Source organism: Pyricularia grisea, chromosome I, assembly GCF_004355905.1.
Source record: "Pyricularia grisea strain NI907 chromosome I, whole genome shotgun sequence".
NCBI classification, from domain to species: Eukaryota; Fungi; Ascomycota; class Sordariomycetes; order Magnaporthales; family Pyriculariaceae; genus Pyricularia; species Pyricularia grisea.
The window spans coordinates 5,418,489-5,443,558 of record NC_044973.1 but is presented as its reverse complement, the minus strand read 5'-3'; the positions used below and the strand labels follow the sequence as shown (position 1 = coordinate 5,443,558).

The window sequence follows — 25,070 nt, the reverse complement described above, 5'->3', positions numbered from 1 at the left end:
CTGGTGCGATCAAAATGCAGCATGGCGTGGTGGAGTTAGGTCACTTTTTTTTCTATTTTTTTTTTTTTTCTTTTCTGGCGTCTCCTCATCAATCATTGTCGGCGTTTGTTTCTGGTTTTCATTCGTTGTAACGATGGAGAGCGAGCATATAGATGTCACGGGGTCAATAAATACCGCCAACTCTGTTGTTTATATTGTTATATTATGATGTCTAATTGCTGATAATGTCATCCAGACAGGAATTGGAAATTGTTTTCTACACCACGTATCTGGGAAGGCGGTGCGCCGTGGCACAAAGCTGTAGATGCAATCAGCGGTTTAGCACAAAATTTCACGTAGCAAGAAGGCGAGATGAGAAGCTGCACATTTTACCGTTTCAAAATATCTTTATGGGCGTCAGTGATTTATTAAGGGCGATGCAGCAAATGAATTTATTGGTTTCCAGTGGTGTGCACTATGTAGACTTGTCCTACAGTAGTTAGACCTTGGTCATTTTGCAAGGTGGGCATGCGAAACAGGGGTCTCCGTGATTGTGGCACTTGACTCACTTCACTCTCCATACAGCCCCGGCCTAACAGTAACAAACAAACAACTTGAACTTTGGCGAACCACGATTTCACACGGAGCTCAAGAAGCGATACTTCCCTGTAGCGACTTTCTCTCAACTAGTTTCGATCCGCTCTAGACTTCGAAATGACGGTTATATTCGTCGATGAGGAGAAGGGTACCGATGCAACTACCGAGAACCTGGGATCCGAGGCATCGCCCTTCCAATCCCTCCTTCAAGCCTATGTTCGGCACGGTGCAAACGCCGAATACAAAGTCAAGAAGAAGGGCGATGAAGAGTTCAAGCCTGCCGCCAAAGCGGCCATGAAAAAGGCCGTGAACTACGCCGACTCGCAGCGCAAGAAACAAGAGGCTGCTGCAAAGCGCGCCGAAAAGGAATCTCAGGACACCGCGGCCCTCGAAGCAGTCCTGTTGCAGGCCAAAAACATCAAGATCAAGGAGAACCCCGAGCTGCCCCAAGCCAAACTCATCGGTGTTGGGGAGACAGATCCGGCAATCATTGGACAGCTACGCAAGACTGACGGACAATCACAGGATGGAGTCCAACGCGTGCGTGTGCAGGGACGTGTTTACCGTGTCGCTAAGCAGGGTGGCTTGATGTTTGTCACACTGCGCCGCGGATTGGATCTAATGCAGTGTCTCTTTGCCGGCAATCTCGCCAAGACCTACGATGCCTTGACTCTCGCACGAGAGACTTCTATGGAAGTCTTTGGTGAGCTCTGCGAGGTTCCAACTGGGCTTCGTGCACCACTGGATCGCGAATTGCACGCCGATTACTTTCGTATCATCGCAAAGGCTCCCGGAGGTGATGAAGCGTTCGCCACCCGGGTCCCCGATGACGGTGACTTTTCCACGCTGCTCAACGTGCGGCATCTTGCGCTCAGACAAGACAAGCCTAGTGCCGTCATGTTTGTCCGAGATGTACTCGAATCTGCTTTCAACACGGTCTACAAGGAGCTAAGTATCACAAAAGTCAGCCCTCCGGCTTTGGTGCAGACACAGGTTGAGGGTGGTGCCACCCTTTTCTCCCTTGGCTACTATGGAGAGACTTCCTTCTTGACGCAATCTAGCCAGCTGTATCTCGAGACAGTTCTTCCATCTCTCGGCGATGTTTATTGCATAGAAAAGTCATTCCGTGCCGAAAAGTCACTGACACGTCGTCATGTAAGTCAAGTTCAAATCAAGTCATGGTCGGTCCTTCCGCCGCGATTTCTTTTCTTTCTTTTTTTTTTCTTTTCTTTTCAATTTTTTTGTAATCTTGAATATGAAAAAGAAACCTTGATCAGTTACTTACCTTGATGACAGCTCTCTGAGTACACCCATGTCGAAGCTGAGCTGGACTTCATCTCATTCGAAGACCTCCTAACGCATCTCGAGCATCTACTTTGTCGAGTAATCGATCTTGTACTGGAGAATCCGGTTGCAGCTTCCAAGATCAAAGAGTTCAATCCCGACTTCAAGAAACCAACACAGCCGTTTCTCAGAATGCGATATTCAGATGCCATTGAATGGCTTCGTGAGAGAGGCATCAAAAATACAGAAGGAAACGATCATGTGTTTGGCGATGATATGTATGATTCAATCCTCGGGCTACCTACCCATAGCTCCCCTCGCATCTACATCTTGACTTCACCACCAAAATTAGCTTACCTTGTCCGATCACAGCATCAGGTCTATGCGATAAAAGGGACAAACAGATTCGCTAATTGATTCATCTTCATTTCTCCAGTGCCGAGGCTGCAGAACGGCAAATGACTGACGAGATTAATCGCCCCATTTTCCTGACACACTTCCCCGTCGAGATCAAGTCATTTTATATGGCTCGAGAGAAGGATGACCCTCGTGTAACAGAGTCTGTCGACGTGCTCATGCCCGGTGTAGGCGAGGTGGTTGGAGGTAGCATGAGAACTTGGGACTATGAGGAGCTTTTGGCAGCATACAAGCGCGAAGGTATTGACCCAACTGGCTACTTCTGGTACCTAGACCAGCGAAAGTATGGATCTTCTCCTCATGGTGGATACGGTCTAGGATTGGAGAGGTACCTAGCCTGGTTGATGAAGCTGTGGACTGTGCGTGAGGCTTGCCTTTACCCACGGTTCATGGGCAGGTGTACACCCTAAATGTATTTTGCGGATTGCTTCACTCCAATCCGGAATCAGTATACATTGCCGCTGGGCGCTTTCTACACTGGCTCAAAGGTGAGGCCTGGGATTGGAAACATTACGAATACCTGGGAGATGCCACTTGAGTGGATTGCCAAGCCATAGGCTCCAGGTGATCAATCCTTGCGTTTTACTCCAGCTCGGGGGGGGGGGCTGGTTGGCACCTGCAATCAAGACTCCTCGCGAGTCTACCTCTGCCAGCAACGGGACAATTCCCCGCTGGTTATGGGAGCTCCATAATCGAGCGATTGGGACAACGTAACGCCGCTTGCTGGGGCCCCATCGCATCGGATTCGAGCCGTTTGGAAGTCGCCGAAAAGGCTCCAAGGAGTGATAGCTGGGCTACAAGGTAAGAAAAAGACACAAATTCTTTGCTATGGCTATTCATACATACGCCGAAAGTGAGAATCTATGTACAGAAATTAAACTACCGGGAGAGGAGGGAGGGGGCCGTCGGGAATTCACGCATGTGATGTTTCTCCAACACAATAATGCAGGTAATTTAGGCCGCACCCAGGCACAGAAATTCAACACAACTGACAACTGCTCACCAGTGCACAGTCTAATGGTAGACACACCGTAAGTTGGAACTCCCAGGAATGATTAAAGCCATTGGTACATGGCCCAAGGGCCAGGATATTAAGCAGCAATTATACGATATTGCACACTAGGTATATAGGTGTATATTAAACGAAGGTAATAGTAGAACCTTGCAGTCAACAGTCTTCTTCAACATGATACTACACTTGGACAAAACCCCCCTCCCCACAATCAAGACAGCAATGTACTCCCCATAACCAATCTGACGCGTCCCGCCCCTCAGGGAAGAAAGCACGAACCATATTGACGAGGAGTTGGGTATCACATTATTCATCCCCCACCCTCTTCTCAGGACCTATCGACGTAGGCGCCCTTGGGCTCCGAGACGAACTCGTCGCTCGGCTCCTGGACCCTCTGGCTGTTCAGGCCCTTGGACTCCTGGATCTCGCCGTCCCTACTGCTGCCGCTGCCGACAACGCCACCGCCGACGCCCTGTCCTTCTACTCCTCCCAATCCGCCCGTGGCGTTCTCGACTCGCTCGTCCACCAGCTCGGGACCGCCTCCTACCGTAACCTGCGGCATGACCTCGCGCCACTTGCCGTCCTCCCTGCGCGTCTCGGGGATGAGGAAGTTGAAGAAACGCGGGAAGATGAACAGGCCGACAATGAAGACCATGACGAGGTGCATGAGAGCAAAGGAGTAGATGTATGGCGGGTTCTGGGACATCCTGTCACTTCCAGGGGCGAGGTTGAGGAACTTGGGGTACGCAAACGTAAACACGAGCCCCACGGCCGGGGCCGTGACGTACTTGAGGCAGATTGGCCAGAACCAATGTAGGCGCCAGTTGCTGCCTGTGGCGACGACGCGATTGAGATCGCGCCTGAGCTGGTTGCCCTAATTTTTTTGGGAAAGATGGTATATTAGCAACAGTCTATAGCGGTAATACTAGACCACCAAATGAATGAATGAAAAAAAGAAAAAAAAAAAAAAAACTTACAGAGTAAAAGGCATTGTACCAGAACCGGCTGAGCATGGTGTTGTTACCCCAGAAGGTCGGCGCAACGACGGTGGGCGTCTTGCCCACAAAGGCAGACGCCAAAGCACCGGCGATGAAGATTCCAAAGCCGGCGCCGGCACCAGCCTCTGCGCTTACCAGATGGGCAATGAGCAAGCCGATAAAGTGCGCAAGGATGAAGCCGCCATTGTAAAGCGAGTAGCTGACAAGGCCAACCTGATCGACGGCGTCGCGCCACCGGTAGAGGGTGGTGGCGAAGAGGCATTCGCACCAGACGGTGAAGAAGAGGGCCAAGTCGTTGACGAAGCCGTCAATCGCGTCGAGCAGTGCGAAGCCAACCTCGGTGCAGTAGAGGAGGGTGATGAGGTATGAGCAAATGACGACTACGGTGGAGATGACCCAGCGCGGGATGCGCTTGCCCCAGTCCGTGTCGCAGATCATGGTCACCAAGACCTCGTAAAGAGCAAAGACGCAAGTCAAGCCGAGGAGTGCGAGGGTGAGGAAGAAGAGGGCCGAGAAGAAATTGGCGCCTGGCATCTCGACAAGGGCCCGAGGGTAGTAGAAGAATCCCGAACTGAAAGTGCCAAGTCGGCCAGTTTCTTCGAGGGACAGGCCGAGGAAGCCGACAATACCCATGACTGCCAGGGCAGAAACAATCTCGATGGCCGAGTTGCTAATGGCGACAATGAAGGCATCCTGGACTGCATTGGCGTACTTGGAGTTGTACGACGCGTAAGATGTGAAGTAACCAAAGCCGACACCTATAGAAAAGAACATTTGACCAAAGGCGTCCTGCCAGACAGTCGGACCGGCGAGTGATTCGTTGCGCCAGAGGCCGAGATACAGGCGGAAGCCGTCTGATGCGTTGGGTAGAGACATGGACCGGATCGCCAGGATGGCAATCATGATCAACGGAAGGGCCATGGTGACGTAGATAACTCGCCCTGTCATACCAACACCCTTGAAGGTGCAGATCCAAGTAGCGAACCAGATAAGGAAACTCTATAAATCTCCCAACTTGTTAGTAACCTGCTCGGGGTTTGGGAGACTTAATTTTGATATCAAAATTTCAGGCAATAGGAGACAAAAAGGCTTACCCATCCGGCAGTCTCGCCAATGACACGCATGCTGGGGTAGTACATCATCGACCCAGGCTCTCCAATGGGCTCCACACGTTGGACGATCTCGTCGAAAAAGTACTCTATCGTATCCTTGCCCTGCCAGGGGAGAGGGTTCTCGAATGAACGACGAAAGTAACTCAGTGCGTAGCCGAGAATGGCAACGTAGTAACCGCTGACGGCATATCCGTTAAATACCATGGAAAAACCGACACCCTTGGCACGGTGGTTGTTGTTATTCCAAGCCGTTACGCAGCCTCCACGGTAGGCCTGCCCCAGACAGATCTCAAGGCAGAGGATGGGAATACCGATGAAGAAGAGGGCAAAAAAGTAAGGGATGAAAAACTGCAGGCCGTAGTTGTTGTACACGACGGAGGGGAAGCGGAGGAGGTTTCCGAGACCGACGGCGCCGCCCATGGCGCAAAGCACAAACTGGGACCGCGAGTTGAAGTTATCGCGACCATCCTCGTCCTTCTTGGCATCCGGTGCCACCAACAGCCAGAGCTTGCGCCCGAAGCTCGTCTGGGTCGTCTTGTCTTGCTGCACGTGTGTCGCCATCTTGAATGTGATAAAAGATGGTCACAAGGGCAAGTTGGGATGACGGGAATGGATACTGGAACCACAAGACAAACGAGGAAAATGTACTACACTTATTAACTTTTCCGCCCATCAAACTCGCAACCCCGTTCCACCAACAACCGGCCCACCTGAGCCCCTAAGAAGATTGTCTTACCCACCTGCCACATTGAGCATGCAAAGAGATAGAGGCAAAAGCTGGGCTTCTTTCCTCAGAACCCCATCCGTATTGGGCTGTTTGCAGTCCAAGACAATGCCAAGGTGGCATCGAATGTACTCGGGATTATGGAGGAGCCGATTTTCCGTTGTGGACCAGTCAAACTCCGCAGTCTTGCTTGGCGAAGCCATGGCGTAGGCTGGGCGGTCTTGTATTGAGCGAAAGCTACAAGGCTGCCTTGGCTGCTAAGTATCATCCTCAAATCGTCAGGATAAGTCAGGCTTGGGAGCTGATATATTGTTTCCACCTTGCGATTAAGATAACATGATTTGCTGACTCGCTTGGCCGTGGAGCGAGATGTTTCCCACACCACCATTGGGCTTACGATAGCCTCCGCCAAGGCCAAGCTCTTGTGTTGGTCTTCGCTTACCAGGTGCCAACGCGTCGCAGTGCTGCCCAGAAATCCTGTCGCGTGTAAGGTGAGACGATTTGCTCGCGTGCTCTCACAGGACCGACTGCTCAGAACCCACACATATACGCACTTTGTTCAGTCTCCCCATGGGATTGCACAAAGAATCTTGGCTTTCTGAGATCTTTGCTGTATAGGAGAAAGTTACCCCGCGATTTACGTAGATTTACGTAAAAGATCCAAGATCCAATCCTGGGTGTTTGTCGTAGGTCCCTTTCTGGTGCTTAGACAACCAAATATTCCATGTCCAGCATTTTCAACTGAGAGAGCCAATTCCACCTACTGGATCTGCCCTTTTCGGGGGGCGAGGGCCAGTCCGTTGAGGTTACTGAGTACAGACCTTCTTGGAATAGCCACAGCGCCTGGAGTATCTCGAGTGCGGTTTTAACGTATCCCCAGGGGCACGTCGACAACCAGAAGGACTGTAGTCGGCGTTCAACCCAAGCCCTGATCTCCTGGTCCGCCGTCTGCGCGCCCAGGATAAAGGTCGGCCATACACTACCTTTGAAGAGCATGTCGGCCTCACTCACGAGCTGCAGATGCGAGTAGATGTCGGCCGCAAAATCTTCCTCTCCACTAAAAGAACCAGGGATTGCCATTGACAGGTAGGCACATGCCGCCGCTCGGTGCGCAGACGCCATGTGTTCGCGAGATTCGGGGTTGTCGGGAGCGCCACCACTGGCTGTAGATATACGGTTGGCCCAGCCGCGGGTATCGAAAGTATGGAGAAGCCCCATCAGGCTTTTTGCTTCGTCAAGTTGCTGCTCTGAGGCGGTTCCCCCATTCTGCTGTATTTGGGCAGCCAGTTGTGTTGAACGCAGGATAATAGCCATGATCTTGCTGGGGATTGAGTGGTAAGCGTTGGTCTCTGCGCGCTCCAGTATCGATTGGATGTCGAGGGAGCCGTAGACCTCTTCGGCACCCGTTCCATCCCAGGAGTTGACCGTCGAACCAAGTATGAAGTATGTCAAGCAGTCCGACATAACATAGTCCCTAAGTGCCAGTATAGATGAGTCCTCATCTACCATCGATCTTTGCTCCAGCATTTTCATGAGCCTACCGGCGGCCACGATGTGCACCTTCCACGAGTCGCGGCCAGAGTCGATGAGGCCAAAGTTGATAAGAAAGACTACAGCCGTAAGAACGTCACTGGAGTCCTTGTTGTATTCCAGGTTGGCGACACCCTTCTTGACCTGTGTAAGGGCCGCCTGTTTGGCTAAGAGCGCATCATACAAGCACTGTTGGGTAGGAAGCCCACGGAAGCGAAAGAAGGAAGCGCGGTGAACTGCAGCCAAGGCGACAATGACATGCAGGAGGGATCCATGTGGGCGGCATATCTGTACTGCATTGCGGAAAGGGTTCTGTGTAGGAATATCATATACTACAAGGTCTCGAGCAACCCGTTCAGAGACTTGATCAGTTGCTTAGTCAGCTATGCTGTCTGTTGTTTGGATCAAGTGTGACCTAGTGTGTATGCTGAAGGTTGCACTCACAGTAGTTTAAATAGTACCTTGTCGAAGAACTATAGTCCTGCACGGTTGGGTCGAGAAGGCGATGCAACGTGAGGCTGTTGAAGAATGTGAAATCAAAATGGTCATCACTGCTGGGGGTTACAGCTAGATTTGTCGATGAGGTCGATGTCATGGAGTTGTCTAGACTACCGAGAATAGTAGGGATGGTCGAGGCCATAAGCGGTGTCAAAGCTGGTGGTTCCCATGGTATTGAGGGTGAGTATGTGTCATGCGGTTGAGCAGGCCAAGCATACAAATGTGCCGGCCAACAGTCGGATTCCAGGGCGGGTAGGTTTGCTCCATGCTGTAGCGGTCCGCACTGCGGCGCTCCGTGCTGCGACAACCAGACCGATGATGAGAAATCTTGAGGTGAAGGAGACAACGACTGGTTGACCACTGCGGGAATGTCTTCCCAAGTTTTGTGACCGGCCCTCTTACCACGCGAGGCCACGGCTCCGACCCAGCGGAACAGGCTGCCGTAGCCAAGACATTCTTGGCCCAGGTCTGCACATTTGCGGCACGCCGGGATCGCTCTGTCACACCGGAGGCGTCGCCGGCGGCAGTTATGGCATTTCTGCGGGGCTTGCTGAGGCTGACGATTCATCAAGCTGACCAACCTTTTTATGATGGACGGCAACAGCGACGGCGATAATGATGACCCGGATAATCAGGTAGACTATGTGATGGTGCGAGAGGGGTTGTGTGGAGGAAAGCTTGAAATTATGAGGACGAGATGAATTCTTCCCGGTGCCTCTTGGCTGCCAATTTGAGTAGCGGTATGCCAATGCAATCCATGGGTTTTAGGTAATTGAAAAACCAACGGATCAAATCAAACCAATCAGTCGAGGTATGCTCGCGGTGCATGATGGATGTCGAAACGCTGCAGGCTAACTTGAGCACTCGTTGAGAGCAAACCATACTTGCATACTTTGACCGTGGCGACGTCAGGTATTCATTTGGTAGTGGGTGGGCGACGGAAATCTCATTACTCAGATCCCCCGCTAGTCCGAATGCGGCAGCCAAGACTCATGTTTGGTGGGTCCAACCTTTCCTTCCAGGTTCTCATGACATCTGAATGCGCAACGACATGTCCTTCCATCATCCATGTCATATGTCATGGACTTTTCTTTTTTGTCTTGCGAGCCGGTGGACAGAGAGCTCGGACAGTTTGGTAAGTTTACATACGGTACAGCCACACAATCTTATTTTCCCCCCATTGCTTTTCTTTTACCGTAGGTACTTTGAGCCGACTGACTTTATTCGGTCAAACTAATAATGCTTTGTAAAATGGAATTCCCCACGTGCTGGTTCCTCATGGTTTGCAAGCATATTCCAGGGATCTCCACGCCTCCAGCGGGCAACCCATCATATGAATGAACCGAGCCGGAGATTTGGGGCGAGGGTTGCATCGAGCTCCTTTCGCTCCACGCCTAACTTACTACATATAGCTGCCAAGACTCATGTGGAGAGAATGTGTTTGTGCCAAAGGGAATCCTTGCGGTCAGGTTTTACAAATACGCTTCTGAATAGATTCAAGCGCTGCAAAAGCCAAAAGCACCTTTTTAAATACAAATTATGACTCTTCCAAATCTACAAAACCTATACTATTTAATAAGCTACATATCATCTTTTCCCTCAAGAAACATGTCTTTTTCATGATTTATCACATCTAACTCGCAGTCCCAAAAGCCTTCTCTAAAACTAGATATAGACTAGAACTAATTCCTCTGCCGCTCACATCATTACTCCCTTTTTTTCCCACCATGTCAAACTCTAATCCCCAGCCCGGGGCAGCATCTTCCACAGATATCCCCACCAGTCCTGTCACCACCGATGACAACATACCAGCCCCGGCTCCGACCGGCATCACCGAGGAGGAGATCGAGCGTCTCGGCCGCCAACGTCCCGCCGCCTTCTCCTCGTCGTGGCACGAGTGGTGTTTTTGCGGCTCCATCCTGGGCTCCATGCTGATGGCCGAGTTCTTCATCAGCGGCTTCATCATCGTGCTCCCCAATGTCTCCCAGAGCTTGAACATGCCCCCGGGGACCCAGACCTGGCCGGCCAGCGTCTTCACCCTCGTCACCGGCGCCCTGCTCTTCGCCTTTGGCCGCATCGCCGACATGTACGGCGGACGCACCGTCTTCTTGTTCGGCATGCTCTGGTACACCCTCTGGATCCTCATCGCCGGCTTCTGCCCCAACCACATCACACTCATCGTCGCCCGCGCCATGCAAGGGATCGGCCCAGCCGCCTTCCTCCCCTCGGGTGTCATGCTGCTCGGCTCAACGTACCGTCCTGGCCCGCGCAAGAACATGGTCTTTAGCATCTACGGCTCCTTTGCCCCGATCGGCTTCTTCATCGGAACGTTGGCCGGCGGTGCACTGGCCGAGTTCCTGGACTGGCGGTGGTATTTCTGGGTCGGTGCTATTATCCTCTTTTTGATCTCGGTTGCCTCCTTCTTTGCGATCCCAAGCCAGCCCAAGGATCAGCCGCGGGCCAAGGAGGGCAAGGCAGAGTTGAAGATGGATTGGCTTGGCGTGGCTACCATCCTTCCCGGCCTGCTTCTTTTCGTCTTTGCTATTACGCAGGGTGCTCATGCTCCTCAGGGGTTCGCTACGCCGTATGTGTATGTGACGCTCATCCTGGGCGTTTTGATCCTGGGTTGTGCGGTGTACGTGGAGGGTTGGGTTGCAGAGCAGCCTCTTGTGTAAGTGATGAACGACCTGTTGCGACGATCTACACAAAGCCCCGACATATTTTTTGGCCATGTGCACCTTCAGGGGGAGAGCCTATCTTTTCAAATCATGCTGACTTGTTTTTTTGACAGACCCTTTGATCTCTTCGCTCCCAAATACATGACTCCCATGGTTCTGGGCCTGTTCAACATCTACGGCTCTTTCGGAATCTTCCAATTCTACGCCAGCTTTTAGTAAGCCACGCCTCCCGACTACCTTTCCCATAGCCATGTCCACTAACCCGGTATTCTCCCAACTCAGCATCCAAGAGGTAATTGGTCACCCACCCCTCCTCGCAGCAGCATGGTTCAGCCCCATGGCAGTCGGCGGGACCATCCTCGCGGTGATGGGAGGTATAGTACTGCACCGGATCCCATCTCACCTCCTGCTCGTCTTTTCCGCATCCGGCAGCCTCGCCTCGGTCCTACTCTTCGCCCTGATCCCCTCCGACCCCGCCGCTCTCAACTACTGGGCGTGGGTCTTCACGGCCATGATCGGCGGCACGGTGGGCATCGACATCTCGTACAACATCTCGAGCGTCTTCATGACGACCGCGCTGCCCAACCACCGCCAGGGATTAGCAGGCGCGCTCATCAACACCCTCGTCTTCTTGGGGATAGGCTTCTACCTCGGCCTGGCGGACCTCATCGTGCAGACGACCAAGGTGGGCGACTCGGAAAAGGACGAGGCCGAGGGGTTCAGGGTTGCGTTTTGGTTGGGTGTCGGTTGCTCGGCTACGGCGTTGGTGATTGCGACTTTGTTCACTCGCATCGGGCGCATGAAGAGCGACTTGACGTTTGACGAAAAGATGGAGCTGCAGGCCGAGGCGGCGAGGCTGAACTCGCAGGTTGGCGGTGCTGGAGGGCAAGGTGAGACGGGCAGCGGGCCAAAGAAGGACGACAGGTCGACCTAGTAGCGGCTGGGTCCCGTTATTGCATTCAGGTTAAAATGTGCTAAAAGAAAAAAAAAACAAAAGTTGCATATAGAAATATTCACTCAGCAAGGCGTTATTTTGGACAATGTCTATAGGGTCGTTTGAATCGTTTCTCATTTTCTTTCAACGCCTTTTCTGGCGTCAAATATCGTTTAGGCACGCTAATGTCTGGGCTGTTTAAGCCCATTAGAACATGGCTTACAGTAATCCCTTGCCCCTCAAAACCTTGGCGCAAGTGAGGCTTCGGATCCATGGCGCACTGAGGGTGAAAACAGTATCCTGCCACCACATACACAGAATAATGTCCGGGGCTGTTGCCTGAGCTTATAGCTATAGCTATTCAGCTCCCCTTAACATGTGGTCCGCCGTAGCTCACCACTGACATGGCCCACTCACTCCGAAAAAGGCAGTTTCCATCCTTTAATCAACTTGTAACGTCCACAGCCCGTCACCAAGGTAATGCGCATCCTCCACAACGGGCCCTTTACCCTTCTCCTTGACTTCCTTGGTCCCAGCAACCAGCAACCCCACCGCGCAAGCCTCCTCCTTACCCTCGGCAGTAACGACCACACCCTCGCCCTTCTCCAACTCCCTGCCCCAGTGTCCATCATCATCCACCTTATCCCCAGGCTCGCCTTCAACCAGCGGCAACCTGCCTCCCTTGCTGGTCAAACCAGGCGCCATGAGAGTGGCACCACTGAGGACGAATCGAATGGCTCCCCTGTCTATGCGGACGGTCGGGAAGGCCTGGGGGAAGCGGTGGACGAGCTTGAGGTGCGGCAGGATGGCGGTGCCGCCCGAGGGCAGATCGTACTGGAAGCAGACGGGTTGGCCGTCGATGACGTAGAGCATGACGCGGTCCGGATGAGGGAGCTTCATCTGCTCGAGGGATGACTTCTTGGGCAGGATCTCGTCGACATAGGGCGTCAGGAGAGGGTACCTGTCCAGCAGCTGCTGACGGACGGCGCGCTGGGCCGAGGATTTTACTTTTTGCTTCGGAGAAGCGGTTAGACTGTCAAGGTGTTGGGTTAGTCGCTGGTTAGTCTGGGGGACGAATTTAAGGGCTTTCAGTAGTCCGGTTATGGGGTGTTTATGGGGGTGGTCCCACGCGAGAGGAGCTGGGAATACTCACGAGTTTTTAAACATCTTGAAGTTATTAGAGGCCCCAAAGGCCTTTTAGCGTTGGAAATAGTGCAATGAATACGACAAGGTGGGAATGGACAATGCTATGAATGAATTAGAAGTGACTTGGGGAAATTGAGCAAAATGTCGCGTGGATCGACAGATTGTCAAAGGCTTACTTAGTTCTTGCTCAGATTGGTATGGGATCGATTCAACACGCGCCAGGTGCATTGGAAGCCCCTCTACGACGCGGGGTTGTGACTTTTTGGAGCGGCGGTTTGTTATCGTGGCTTATCGTATCCCCTGTCGGCATGTCGTCACTGGTTTGCATAGTGGGGCTATCATGGCCTGGACTGAGAAGACCTAGTTCTAGGCTTGTATATGAGTTGGTATGGTCGTGTAGGAAAGGCCTGAGAATAATCTTTTCTCAAAAGGATTTAAGAATCAATTCTTTGAGCCTAGTAATTTGAATTGCAGAAAGAAAAACTACGAGAGCAATGGCAGTGTACGCATAGCATAACATAGCAACATCTCAACCTTTCCCATCCATGCATCATCACGGGCATACAGGCACAGAAAAACGTAGTATGAGTGGTTATTATGAGTCCATAGCAATGCAGTAGAGCCAAGAATCCCATTTCTGCATTTACATGGTATCGGTATAGACGAGGATGAGTGATAACACCTCCTCCATTAACTTATGCTACCCCGCCTCGACCCCTCCGACCATCCTCATCAGTCTTGCTAAATCCAAGTTCAACCGTGTGCGACATGCGAGATGACACCGTTGTCGTCAACATGAACGTTGAGGCGCTCCGAGTTGAAGTCCTTGGTGACCATTTGGCCGGGACGAATGATGCGGTGTTCCTTGGGGAGATCCTGTAAAGAAAGAAGAAAAGCGATTGTTGTCAGCGTCGCCGTCTACTAATTTTTTTATTGCCTGTATCTTTTGACGCAAAGTCAAAGAGTACACACCTTGTCCTTGTCAATTTCGTCAATTTTCTTGCCCGCAAGCTTCATGGTGAACTCCTCGGTCTTATCGGCCGACGAGGTTTGAACTCCTGGTACGACGAGAGGCATTGTGATCGATTTGTTTTAGTCCAATTATGTTCGGTACAAGTTGTGGCTATGATGTGGTATTGATGAAGGTTGTGTCTAATTAGAAATAGTCCAGTCCTGTTGGTTGTGTGGTAGGCAGGTATGCTTTGGCTTTATAAGCCTGCCTTGAATATGATGACGTCGTACCTGATGTTGTAAGACACGCGCGTCAGTGGGCACGTGGTGGTGGGCAACCCCGGACTTTGGACAAAGTAGGTAGGTACGGATAACTCGAGCGAACAGGCTTTGTTGCTTCTAGGCCTCTCTTCAGATTGTCAAAGACGAAAAAAGAAATTGCTCCGAGTACAGTGCATATGATTGAGATGATAGTCAATCTGACATGCATAATGGTCTACGGACTATCTTGAAGAAAAGATACATGTCCACCAATCACGAGTATTCAGATATTAGCGACACGTAAACTCACAAGCACAATGCACATGGTTCTCTAGAGGAATAGTCTGAGTATTATAACCTTGACGTCGCCATATAGCAAAATACACTGCCATTACTAAGTTCATGATATCTCGTACTTGCCACTTTAACGCCTAGACCAACTGTATCCTCTACTGGCCACCACCCCGACCGGCACCAGGACCGGCATTAGGACCAGCACCAGGACCGCCGCCACCCATCATCGACCTTGCCATCTCAGCAATCGAAGGGTCAGACATGAGCTGCGACATATCCGGCATACCACCACCTCCTCCGAATGAGTTGGCCATCTCCCTAAGCCTGGGGTTGCTCATCAGGTTGTTCATCAGGTCCGGGTTGCTCATGAGGTTCTGCGCCATGGACGCAAACATGGGGTTCTGCATGATGCTGCCAAAGTCGGGCATGCCGCCACCCTCACCACGACCAGCACCGCCACCCAACATGCTGGCCAAGCTGCTCAGATCGGGCATGCCACCGGCTCCCGGACCTCCAGGACCGCGCGTGGTGTCCAGGTCCATCTCCTCGACGCGCCTCTTTGCCGTCTCGTAACCCTTCTTCATGGCATCGCTGCCACCGTTGCCCTCGTACTCAATGCCCTTCTGGTAGGCCTCCATGGAACCCTTTGCGTCGCCGAGCGCGAACCTTGCAAGGCCGAGGCGGCTCCACGCCTTGGTGTAGTTGGGGTCGACGGCGACAGCGGCTTCGGCATCAGCGCGGGCAGACTCGTGGTCCTTGGCAGCAGAGTGGGCGGCGGCACGGTTAGACAGGTAGATGGCGTTGCCGGGGTGCAGGGCCAAGGCCTGCGTGTACAGGTCGATGGCCTGAGGGTAGTCCTTTTGCGCCATAGCGGCGTTGCCCTTGGACTTGAGGGCGTCGGCCTGCTTCTTCTGCTCCTCCGTGGGTGCGGCCGAAGCGGCAGGAGCGGGGGTGCTGCTGTTGCCAGCACTGCTGCTCGATCCGGCGCCCTTGAGCTTCTCGTACACGCCGTAGATCTTCAACAGGTTCTGGTCGCCGACGGCAGCGGTCACGGCGGCCTTGTCTGTGGGGTCGACCTTGAAGCACTCGGCGATGCAGTTCACGGCGACTTCGATTGACTCGCTATCGTCTGCGGCGAGGGTCCCATCCTTGGCCGAGGTGTTTAGAAAGTCGCAGATGGCCAGCGCCAGGCGCTGTTGTGATGTGGTTGACTGGCGATGGGCGGGCGCATGTTAGCATAACTGATGCGGTGAACCGGCGTCGAGAGGTGCGATTGGTTTCATAAAGACGATCAACACATACCATTTTTGATTTTCTGCCGTGAGAAACAGTGGCCGTTTGTTTTGGTGGTCAAGAACTATTTCAGGGCAGGATGGGTTAAGGTGGGTGGTAATAAGCTGACGCGGAGGGGCGCGTAGGAGGAAGCTGAGTTGCCCTCCACAGAAGCCGATGGAGGGGTCCAGAATCGCTGATTACAACCCCTGCACAATGGGGGATTCGGCTGGTGGGGAGAGTAAACAGACACTTTAAGTGACAAGGATCATGGGCGTTAGTGTCTTGGGGTGCCGAATAGCCAGTAATTCTGGAATGGCTTCATTCATATGTGAAAAGATGGGGAAACAAAAAGCATTTGGTGCTGCTTAAAACTCCTCTTTAATCGCCTTCACTCGTGTATTTGAGGAATGCAAACAGATAAACCCAAGGGAGTTCGTAGTCTGTAGGTTGCTCTGTGTGTCGCCGCGACATCCGTTTGTGATTACCAGGCCTGATAGCTTAGTTTCTCCCATGTGTCTCCCAAATTATACCCATCCTAACGTTAAGGTTTCTACCAATCTACTTAATCAAACAATATTTCCGAGAACGAACAACAGTGATCGCAAATAAACAGGTTCAAAGTATAGGGAACTTGTTCCCAAATACAACGTACCTTGGTACCCAGTCGATAGCATTGGCCGGAACTTGCCTTACCGCATGCCCCACTTGGAGCTCTAGATCCGCCCTGTGGGTCTCGCTGTTAATCTGCAGCTTTCTCGCCAGCAAAATGGACAAGTGACGTCTGCTCTCTTCCTCCGTCCGTGTCAACGGCGTGCCGTTACTTTTCACCTGCCACCCACACCATCTAGCAACCACCAACGCCTCCCCGCTGGGAGGCATAATCTGTCCCAATCGTCCCGTCCATCTCCTCTGATTCAACCCAACAATCCAACGGCACCATGACGACAACCGACCAATCCTCCCCGTTGCGACAATGCTTCATTTGCCTTCTCGACTCGACCGAGACTCCCGAAAATGAAGACTGGGTGAACCCTTGCCCTTGCACCCTCGAGGCACACCAGAGCTGCATGCTCCGCTGGGTGGCAGAGATGGAAGCCGCGGGCGGTGGGAGCCGAAACCGAGGCCGCCGCGCCAGCACCCTTCAGTGCCCGGCCTGCAAGGGCAACATACAGGTGTTTGAGCCGTTCGACCCGGCCCTCTGGCTGAGGGACCGCATGCTGCAGACCTACAGCGCCGTTTCGCCCGTCCTGCTCATGTGCTTCGTCGGCGGCTCGACGTTTGGCGCCATGGTCAAGTTTGGCGACTTTTCAGTCGCCACGTTTGCAGGCAGCTTCTCCGCGGTGCGCAAGTGGCGGTTGGATGGCATCCAGAGGCCGCTGGATCCGAGGTGGTTTGCTACATCTGCCGGGCTTAAGTTTGCCACGATCCATATGTTCAAGCTCTGGGCGCTTGCTTCAATAGGGCCTGCTTTGATCATATCAAAGGCTTTCTCGGGAATTGGCAATTTGTTGCTCCCGGTTTCTTTGGCGGTAGGTGCTATTCTTGTATCTGACGTTCTTCTCAGTGACGACTTTTTTTACTGACTAAAAATTGCAGTCGAGTGTATTAATGACCGCCAAGGACAACGTCCCGCATTGGCCGCCGTCTCCCGAGTGGGCCTTGACCGCGATGCCGGCAGTTAGCCTTTGCTACTCTCACGTGTACTACACACTCTTTGGTCGCTTCGAAAAGAGGCTCAACGCCGCGATTCGTGGCAGGGACCCAGACGCGCCTCAGGAGGAGGCTCAACTGGAGCAGCAGCACAATGGTCAGGATCAACAAGGGCCACAACAACCCGGGCAACGTCGGCGTAATAACCGAGACCGTGGTGTCAATGTCTGGGAGGCGGGGCTGGGAAGAATCATGGCACTTGCGATAGCGCTGGTTTTTGGTTTAGATGATGAGGAGGGCGAGCAGGATGGGGAGGGTCGTGATGGCGATGACCAACGGGTCGAGTTTGAACTCGAAATTAATTTGCAAGTCCCGGATGACGAGGCGCAGGAAGCTCCGCAAGATCAAATGGCAATAGCACAGGCTCCCGCTCCAGATGAACTGGAGCCGGTCCCCGACGTTGGAACAATACCACTTCCTGCTGAGGTTGAGCCTGGACAAGAGCCTGAGGTCCAGGTGGAAAATGCCGACCTGCAACCAGAAACACCAGGCGCAAATCAAGCCGCTGCCGAAGAGGCGGCCGACCCCCCACCTGCGATCCAGCCGGCACCACAACCGCAAGCCCAACCCGACCAGCCAGCCGAGCAGCCGCGCCAACGCCGGGTAGAAGGAGCCGGGATCAGCACGTGGTCCAGGATAATCAACGGCACCGTGTCTGCCCTCCTCATGCCGCAGATATCCTTCGCCATGGGCGAGGTCCTCCGTCTGACGCTACCTGCACGCTGGGTAAGCAAGCGGTGGGGTGCACCCAAGGGGCTTCTGCAGCATACCTGGGGCCGAAGTCTAGTCGGCACTTGCCTCTTTGTTGTGCTGCGGGATGCGGTGTCGCTCTTTGTCAAGTACAGGCGGGTGCAGGCGATCAAGAACCGCACCGTGAGGAATTTTGACCCTACCGCTGCTGTTAAGGCTGGATCTACAGCTTGATTTGAGGAATGGATTTTTTTTTTCCTCGAGGGTGATTTTTGCCAGATCCAGTCTGTTGTTCTGTGTATAATGATATAAAACCTAGCGTCTCAGTAATTTTTTCAAGATGTTTCCCTGAGGGGATTTGGCTTCTATGGTACCTAATCACGGGTAAAGTTTGGCACATACAATAATAATACATACTCACATTGTATCGCACTATTCGGTACTGGGGAAGTTAACATTTCATTCTCAAATTACGACCCTATATACACGGCATGCAACCGTTACCTCAGCTCAAACTACCCTCGCCGACCACAAAGACCGCACTTCCACTCCCAGGCCGACTAACAACGACCGCACCCTCGCGTTGCTCAGGCGTGAGGTCCATCTTGGAATAGTACTCCTTCTCCCACGCCTCCTTGACGGCGTCGACCTTATCCGCCGGCACGAGGTGCACACTGCACCCGCCCCAGCCCGCACCCGTAAGCCGACTGCCATACGAACCGGCGCTGCGGGCCACGGCGCAGATGGCGTCGATCTCGGGGCAGCTGCATTCGTACAAGTCGCGGCACGAGTCCTGCGTCTCGTTGAGCTTGGCGCCGAGCAGCGCATTGTACACGGCCGTATCGCCGCCAGTGCTGGCCGTGGGTTCCTGCTGCAGCAGGCTCATGAACTCGAGGACGCGCAGCGCCTCGGAGAAGACGTGCTCAGCGCGCTGGCGGAGCTTGAACCTCTCGGCGCGCACGGGGAAGCGCGAGGTGAAGCGGGCGTTGAGCTCGTCAATCGTGATGCCCAGCGCCGCCGCGACCTCCTCGCGCGTGTAGCCCTCGTCCTTGGTCAGGGTGGCGCGGGTCAGGGCCAGCAGTAGTGCGAGCTGCTCTGGCACGGAGGTGGGGACCTTTTGGCCGTCGGCCTCGCGGAGGGCGAAGTAGGTCTCATGGAAGCCGTGCAGGGAGACGCCGAGAGGGGATGAGTCGGTGGGCAAGGTGTGGCCTGGGGTGTTTAGGACGGCGTTGAGATAGGCTGCCGCCAGGCTGCACTCGACCACGCGGAGGTTGTAGTGGATCGGGCCGGTGACGAACTTGTCGGCCGTGACAAAGGACTGTGCGATAACGAAGCAGAGCTCCGGGTTGGTTGTTGGGAACGAGACGGGCTTGGCGGTGAGGGCAGGGGTGAAGGAGACGAAGAGGGCAGAGCCGCGCTGTGAGAAGACGGAGGCAGATTGGTCCATGCTGGAGAGGGTCAGCATCGGATAAAATGAGAAGATCATTGGATGTCACGTACCCGCCAGAGTTAACACCAACACCACGCTCACTGACAATAGCCAGTTCAGTAAGCTCCTTCTTGTCAATTTCCTTCTCGCCATTGGCAACCATCACAGCCAGAGCAGTGGTGCTGGTAAAGGCAGCACTAGAGCTGAGACCACCACCAGCCGGAACGGAGCCATCCAGGAGGACCTCCATCCCTGTTGGCACGAAGTCTTCGCCGTGCTTCTTGCGCAGCAGCTCCGTGGCACCCTTGAGGCCGCACTTGAAGTAGTTGGTCCACTCGTGAATAGTGCTGTCTATTTCGACATCGCCCTTGACGGGGAGGTCGAGGTCCTTTGCGGGAAACTTGTCCGGCAAGACGTTTGCCAGGCGCACCTTGTACGTGTCGTTGCCAGCCGCCGCCGTAGGTGCCACCGCGATGAGGCAGTCGGCAGTGATGGCCATTGGCAGGACCGAGTACAAGCTGTAGTCGATGTGCTCGCCTATGATGTTGACGCGACCCGGCGAGCGGGCGATGAAGGCGGGTGGGTGGCCATACAGCGACTCGAAGCGCGACACCAGCTGCTGCCAGCGGGTTTTCTGAACATCAAGCGCCGCTTCATGGTAGATGTCGGCCAGGGACCGAGCCTGGGGCACGGGGCCGGACATGGTTTGGTTTTGTTTACAGTGATAGGCAATTTTCTGGCTCTTTGGGAATTTTTCAACTGTCACAGGATTTGTGTACTTTTACAAATTCGACAGAAACAACTGGACTGAACAAATCGTGCTCGTCGTAGCGTAGAAAGTGACTAGCACAAGATGAGGCACCATGCCCCGCCATTGCTCGGTTGGCGGCCCATGAATTGGAATTGATCTGATGTAACCAGGCAGAGGCTCGGTGCTCTTGTTCAGCTTGTATGCGCTCCAACCAAGACGACCCCGCGAAGGTGGGCTGCGGAGAAGGCCCGCATACAAATTTACAGTACGACGTTGTATCAACGTAACACTGTGATTATCTTCAGTAAGGTACACCTAGGTACGTACCATAGTAGTATTCAAAGTATAGCGGGTAGGATCACGTGAAGTCGGTGAAAGACAAGGATATTTCTGGTGAGAATTTTTTAGCCGAGTATTATATGCACGTTGAAGCCAATACCAATTTTGACCAACTCAGGTGAGGGGCATTCGGGCCAATTCCTCTAGGAAAACGTTGGGATTCTACAGGTTTGAGAGTTTATTGCTTTGTTTATACAATCAATTCATAGTTTGGATCGCATACAACGCTATTTGCGTAACATCTAAGCCGAATTGATTACTTCATTATCGGCCGACTGCGGAGGCCTCTAGGTCAGCGCATAGTAAGGTGAAAATTGATGAATTTACTATGTAATGCTACAAGGATTTAATTTGATGTTATGCAATATTGCTCTGCTTGTTAAAATTGAGTATCTTTTGCATAGTTAAGTATTTTTAGCGCATGATTTCGTAAACAGAATCCCACGTCAGATATAAAGTTATTCGTCATATATTTATTTTTCTCCCTCACCTGTGAGGGCAAATACTCTCTCCCAAGTGACCATAGCCTTCAATCCCGCTTCAGAGACCAATTTCGGATGTTCTGGCCAAACACATACCCAAGAATATGTCTCCACGGCAAATATAGTAGTAATGGTTCCATACCAGTGCTGGCACCAGTGCTACCGTGAACTAACACTGCCAACGCAGGACCAAATTAAGGTCTCCGCTCGGAAACTTTGCAACTATCTTTTCCCTGGGCAAGCACCCAACTTAAGAAAAGCTGAGTGCATATTTCTTTTATCAGTTCTCAAGGCAAGATGGCCGAGTTGGTTATGGCGTAGGATCAAGGTGTTCTCTCATGAGATATCATGTCTTCCTATGGAGCAATCCGCGTGGGTTCAAGTCCCACTCTTGTCATTGACATGTTCTATGGCGCAGGCTTCATTGCTTGTTTACATTTTTGCAGATTGGCTTATGGTGGTGGCCAAAGGTTGGGGATACATGTGCGAATCAACTGCGTGGAAGTCCTTTTTTTATTCCTTGAGGCTAGGGTAGGCTCACTGTAGATGGTAACACTGGGGACAAAAGTGGTTGCCAAAATTTTTATAAAAGCAAAAAGGAACGTGCATGGTTCGGTAAGCAGCTGCAAGGGGAGAATGTCACACAAGAATCTGTAGTGGAGATCAACAAATCTTTACTCTCTCGGGCCGCTCCTGTTGAACCCAGAAATGCCTGCAGTAGGTATCTTATTGACCTGCCTACAGTAGCCAGTAAGTAAAGGTTGTGTGGTATTTTACTTGGTGTTTTACTTTTGCACAACCTTGCATGCACATGCATATCCTAAACAGCCAAAACGAGAGGACGTGATTCGCTCGTGCGCTCTGCGGTCGAAATGCGCCTAAAATCTGGGCATTTGTGTGCACAAACAATAAAGCACTTCAGTGTTCGAAGGCTTGGTTTCCAAAAAGGGCGAAAATTACTGATCATCCCAACGTTGAATTTATGCATGTACCATACCCACGGGACGGCTGCAGGTATTTGTTTTGCGTTGTATTGCTGCACAGAACCATTTCGGTAGATTGTCAGCTGGGAAAGGTGAGTGAGCACTGTAATTGGGTGTTGACTATGACGGTTCCTGGCAACTGGGCTGTGCCAAACGCCAAGATTTTGGTGCCCACATTTCTCCAAATTCAAAACCTATCCAATACAAACCACAGACGACATAGAACACCATGCGCGACATGCGAATTGGTTTGGCGTGTAGTTCAACTACATAGAGGCCTGTCGCGATCGCACTGTCTCTTGATTCTTGAGAAAATTGAAATGCCCATAGGTGTATTCATTTCCGGAAAACGAGGCTCAACATGGATGAGTTGCTAAATACAGCAGCAACTGTTGCCTCGCTAGGCAACAGTCAACGACCCTAGCAATCATGGCTTACGGCTTGTTGCCAAGATGCATGTATTGCAATCCTTTGAGACCACGCCGTTCTTGCCGTTGCAAGATACAAAAAAATGGCATCGGCTTCGTCATATAATTGAGGACACGGCTCGTCGTGTCTTGGGGTCTCTTGAGCTTGAATCATGAACACTATTCTAGTCTTGTCGAGGAATTCACATACCCAAAAATGCTTCTCTCGTTAGGAATGATTCTTGCCGCCGCCGTGTCCGCGCAGGCAATTTCTCTACCACTAACAACACGCGACTCACAACCTCAGTCGCGATCTTCCGTATGGAAGCCAGCCGTGGGGACGACGTGGCAGATCGTTCTCCGGCACCCACTTACCATCAACCCGCAGTCTCCCTCGGTTGAGCCCAGCCACGTCGAAGTGTATGACATTGACCTGTTTGACAACACCAAAAACGGCACCGACGGGTCAACCATCGCGGCGCTGCACTCCCTCGGCAAAAATGTTATTTGCTACTTTAGCGCGGGCACGTACGAGGGTTGGCGCCCTGACGCGGGGGATTTCAAGGCCGCCGACAAGGGAAATAGAATGCACAACTGGAACGAAACTTGGGTCAACATCAACAGCCCCGATATACGGGATGTGATGGCCAAAAGGATCAAGATTGCTGCAGATATGGGATGCGATGCGATTGATCCGGATAACATCGACGGCTATGTTAGTTCTGCTTGCCCATATATCCCATATATACTTCCCCATCTAATCCATCACAGCTCGAGGCCCCAGTCAACGACCAAGGCCCGTCCACATTCCGCCTCGACAAGGCCTCCACCACCAGCTTTGTCAAATTCTTGTCCGCCGAGGCGGCCAAGTACAAAATGTCGACGGGGTTAAAAAACGCAGCCGAGGTGATTGACGACGTCAGCTCGGACGTTCACTTTTCCGTCAACGAGGAGTGCGCCGCTTGGAAGGAGTGCAACTTGTTTCTCAAATTCATCAAGGCAGGGAAGCCCGTCTTTCACATCGAGTACCCGGCCGGCATGGAAAATGATGCCGACGAGACGCCACTGAAGGATCTGACCAAGTGGTGTCAAAAGACTCCGGACTGGAGCGGGCCCGATGTGGACATCTCCAAGATGAGTACTGTTATTAAAAGCAAGTTTACCGAATTAGTCTGACTATTTAGTATATGCTGACTGTTTTTTTCCTGCTGTTTTTAGATCTCCAATTGAACGGGTGGGTTCAATACTGTGATGGCAAGACTTTCAAGACGCCCAAGTGATATACATGTCCACATTTTGGATTGCGTTGCGTGATTAACTTACTAATAAAAGTAAATTTTTATGATTCAATGCGGTGTAACACACTCGCCAAGACTTGCTATGTATAAATCAATATACGAAATAGACTTGGCACTTGACAGATGTCGAGTAACGTGAGTAGTCCTTAACTCGGCATCGCATAAGGTCCAATACCACTAATCCCGGTCGTGCTGCTTTGTTTAAATGTTTAATTTGCCGAGTCTACTACGTAACTACATTATACGAGGTAAAGATCTGGAAATCTCGTTTGCTGATCTCATGGAGTATTTAAATCGGTGCGATGCAGTGTAGTCCAGTGGTGGTCTAGTGGCTTAGTGGCGGGTCTTGCATAATGGCAGCCATGTGGAAATCTCCGAACCTGATATCCGGTTGACAATCCAAAGAGAAGAAAAGCCATTGTGCTGAGACTAGGGTCAGATGACAGTCATCCCATCTAAATTTATCTCGGGAATACAGATATACTCCATCCTGGCGAGTCAAGAACGCATGGGTATCGCGTGTCAACATGGGATGCATTTATTCCCACCTCGGACCGAATGGACAGGTAGAGTTTTGTTACCAAAGTAGATGGTTAATTCAAGATTCTTGCTAGTCTATGCACTGGGGGTTACCATGCTCCAGATCAAGCTGATTTAAATCATGACAACGACATGGACGGTTGGCTGACTCGACCCGGGTGAGGTGACTACAAACCCCAAAATCCCAGCCGTTTCAAATTTGTAGATCAACCTGGCAGTGAACTATCACGATACCAGGCAAAGAATAAAAACTAAAAAGAATAAAAAAAGAAACCACTTGGCACCGTATGTGTATGCGTGGGTCTTTACCAGCCCAACTATCCGCGGGGAGCTTCAAATACCTGCCGCATAGTAGATTTTTTTTTTTTTCGCCTGGTATCGTGCATTACCAAAATCGAGACACCCACATGGCCCACAGCGTTGTACTAACTGTTCAGGGATATGGACTTTTACCCCTACCACTACATATTATAGTAGAAGAATCCGACAAAAAGAGGCGCAGGGCGATCTACACCCGTTTCTATTCCAATATCAATGCTCATCCTAAGATTTTCTTCGCCGTCGTCTGTCAAGACCACGGGAGTCCCTGCCTTGTCCTTGTGATGGACTTGGCTTCTATTTTCAGGGTCTCACCGGTTGGCAAACCTTTGTTCAGTACAGGAATTTCGTCGACGTGTCGTCAGTGATTCACCAATGGCGGCGATGAAACCGGACTCGACTCGCATTACGGTGAAAATACACGATCAAGCAA

The 25,070-nt window shown here is 52.0% G+C and overlaps 9 protein-coding genes across 9 annotated transcripts; 4 read left to right on the top strand and 5 right to left on the bottom strand.

The window, feature by feature from the left end:
- Nucleotides 1-522: 522 nt before the first annotated feature.
- PgNI_06624 (uncharacterized protein) lies at nt 523-2,835 on the top strand. The gene is made up of 3 exons (XM_031126645.1): nt 523-1,731; nt 1,873-2,138; nt 2,297-2,835. The coding sequence occupies exons 1-3, from the start codon at nt 694-696 to the stop codon at nt 2,685-2,687; spliced, it is 1,695 nt and encodes a 564-aa protein (XP_030982709.1). The 5' UTR covers nt 523-693; the 3' UTR covers nt 2,688-2,835.
- Nucleotides 2,836-3,414: 579 nt separating this feature from the next.
- On the bottom strand, nt 3,415-8,995 carry PgNI_06623 (uncharacterized protein). Its single transcript, XM_031126644.1, has 4 exons — nt 8,098-8,995; nt 5,382-8,015; nt 4,267-5,286; nt 3,415-4,163 (listed from the first exon to the last, which is right to left on the bottom strand). The coding sequence occupies exons 2-4, from the start codon at nt 5,958-5,960 to the stop codon at nt 3,618-3,620; spliced, it is 2,145 nt and encodes a 714-aa protein (XP_030982714.1). The 5' UTR covers nt 5,961-8,015; nt 8,098-8,995; the 3' UTR covers nt 3,415-3,617.
- Nucleotides 8,996-9,878: 883 nt separating this feature from the next.
- On the top strand, nt 9,879-11,763 carry PgNI_06622 (uncharacterized protein; the record flags this gene model as incomplete). The annotated part of the gene is made up of 3 exons (XM_031126643.1): nt 9,879-10,822; nt 10,943-11,044; nt 11,112-11,763. The coding sequence occupies 3 exons, from the start codon at nt 9,879-9,881 to the stop codon at nt 11,761-11,763; spliced, it is 1,698 nt and encodes a 565-aa protein (XP_030982715.1).
- Nucleotides 11,764-11,878: 115 nt separating this feature from the next.
- Nucleotides 11,879-13,105, bottom strand: PgNI_06621 (uncharacterized protein). Its single transcript, XM_031126642.1, has 2 exons — nt 12,917-13,105; nt 11,879-12,796 (listed from the first exon to the last, which is right to left on the bottom strand). Exons 1-2 carry the CDS (start codon nt 12,928-12,930, stop codon nt 12,205-12,207), a joined length of 606 nt encoding a protein of 201 aa, XP_030982712.1. The 5' UTR covers nt 12,931-13,105; the 3' UTR covers nt 11,879-12,204.
- Nucleotides 13,106-13,494: 389 nt separating this feature from the next.
- PgNI_06620 (uncharacterized protein) lies at nt 13,495-14,139 on the bottom strand. The gene is made up of 2 exons (XM_031126641.1): nt 13,882-14,139; nt 13,495-13,785 (listed from the first exon to the last, which is right to left on the bottom strand). The coding sequence occupies exons 1-2, from the start codon at nt 13,984-13,986 to the stop codon at nt 13,663-13,665; spliced, it is 228 nt and encodes a 75-aa protein (XP_030982713.1). The 5' UTR covers nt 13,987-14,139; the 3' UTR covers nt 13,495-13,662.
- Nucleotides 14,140-14,448: 309 nt separating this feature from the next.
- On the bottom strand, nt 14,449-15,830 carry PgNI_06619 (uncharacterized protein). The gene is made up of 2 exons (XM_031126640.1): nt 15,718-15,830; nt 14,449-15,626 (listed from the first exon to the last, which is right to left on the bottom strand). Exons 1-2 carry the CDS (start codon nt 15,718-15,720, stop codon nt 14,571-14,573), a joined length of 1,059 nt encoding a protein of 352 aa, XP_030981934.1. The 5' UTR covers nt 15,721-15,830; the 3' UTR covers nt 14,449-14,570.
- A 664-nt stretch (nt 15,831-16,494) lies between these two features.
- PgNI_06618 (uncharacterized protein) lies at nt 16,495-18,324 on the top strand (the record flags this gene model as incomplete). The annotated part of the gene is made up of 2 exons (XM_031126639.1): nt 16,495-17,219; nt 17,287-18,324. Exons 1-2 carry the CDS (start codon nt 16,629-16,631, stop codon nt 18,322-18,324), a joined length of 1,629 nt encoding a protein of 542 aa, XP_030981933.1. The 5' UTR covers nt 16,495-16,628.
- A 210-nt stretch (nt 18,325-18,534) lies between these two features.
- On the bottom strand, nt 18,535-20,372 carry PgNI_06617 (uncharacterized protein). Its single transcript, XM_031126638.1, has 2 exons — nt 19,591-20,372; nt 18,535-19,538 (listed from the first exon to the last, which is right to left on the bottom strand). Exons 1-2 carry the CDS (start codon nt 20,220-20,222, stop codon nt 18,596-18,598), a joined length of 1,575 nt encoding a protein of 524 aa, XP_030981943.1. The 5' UTR covers nt 20,223-20,372; the 3' UTR covers nt 18,535-18,595.
- A 2,326-nt stretch (nt 20,373-22,698) lies between these two features.
- Nucleotides 22,699-23,761, top strand: PgNI_06616 (uncharacterized protein; the record flags this gene model as incomplete). Its single annotated transcript, XM_031126637.1, has 3 exons — nt 22,699-23,196; nt 23,253-23,619; nt 23,700-23,761. 3 exons carry the CDS (start codon nt 22,699-22,701, stop codon nt 23,759-23,761), a joined length of 927 nt encoding a protein of 308 aa, XP_030981942.1.
- Nucleotides 23,762-25,070: the final 1,309 nt, after the last annotated feature.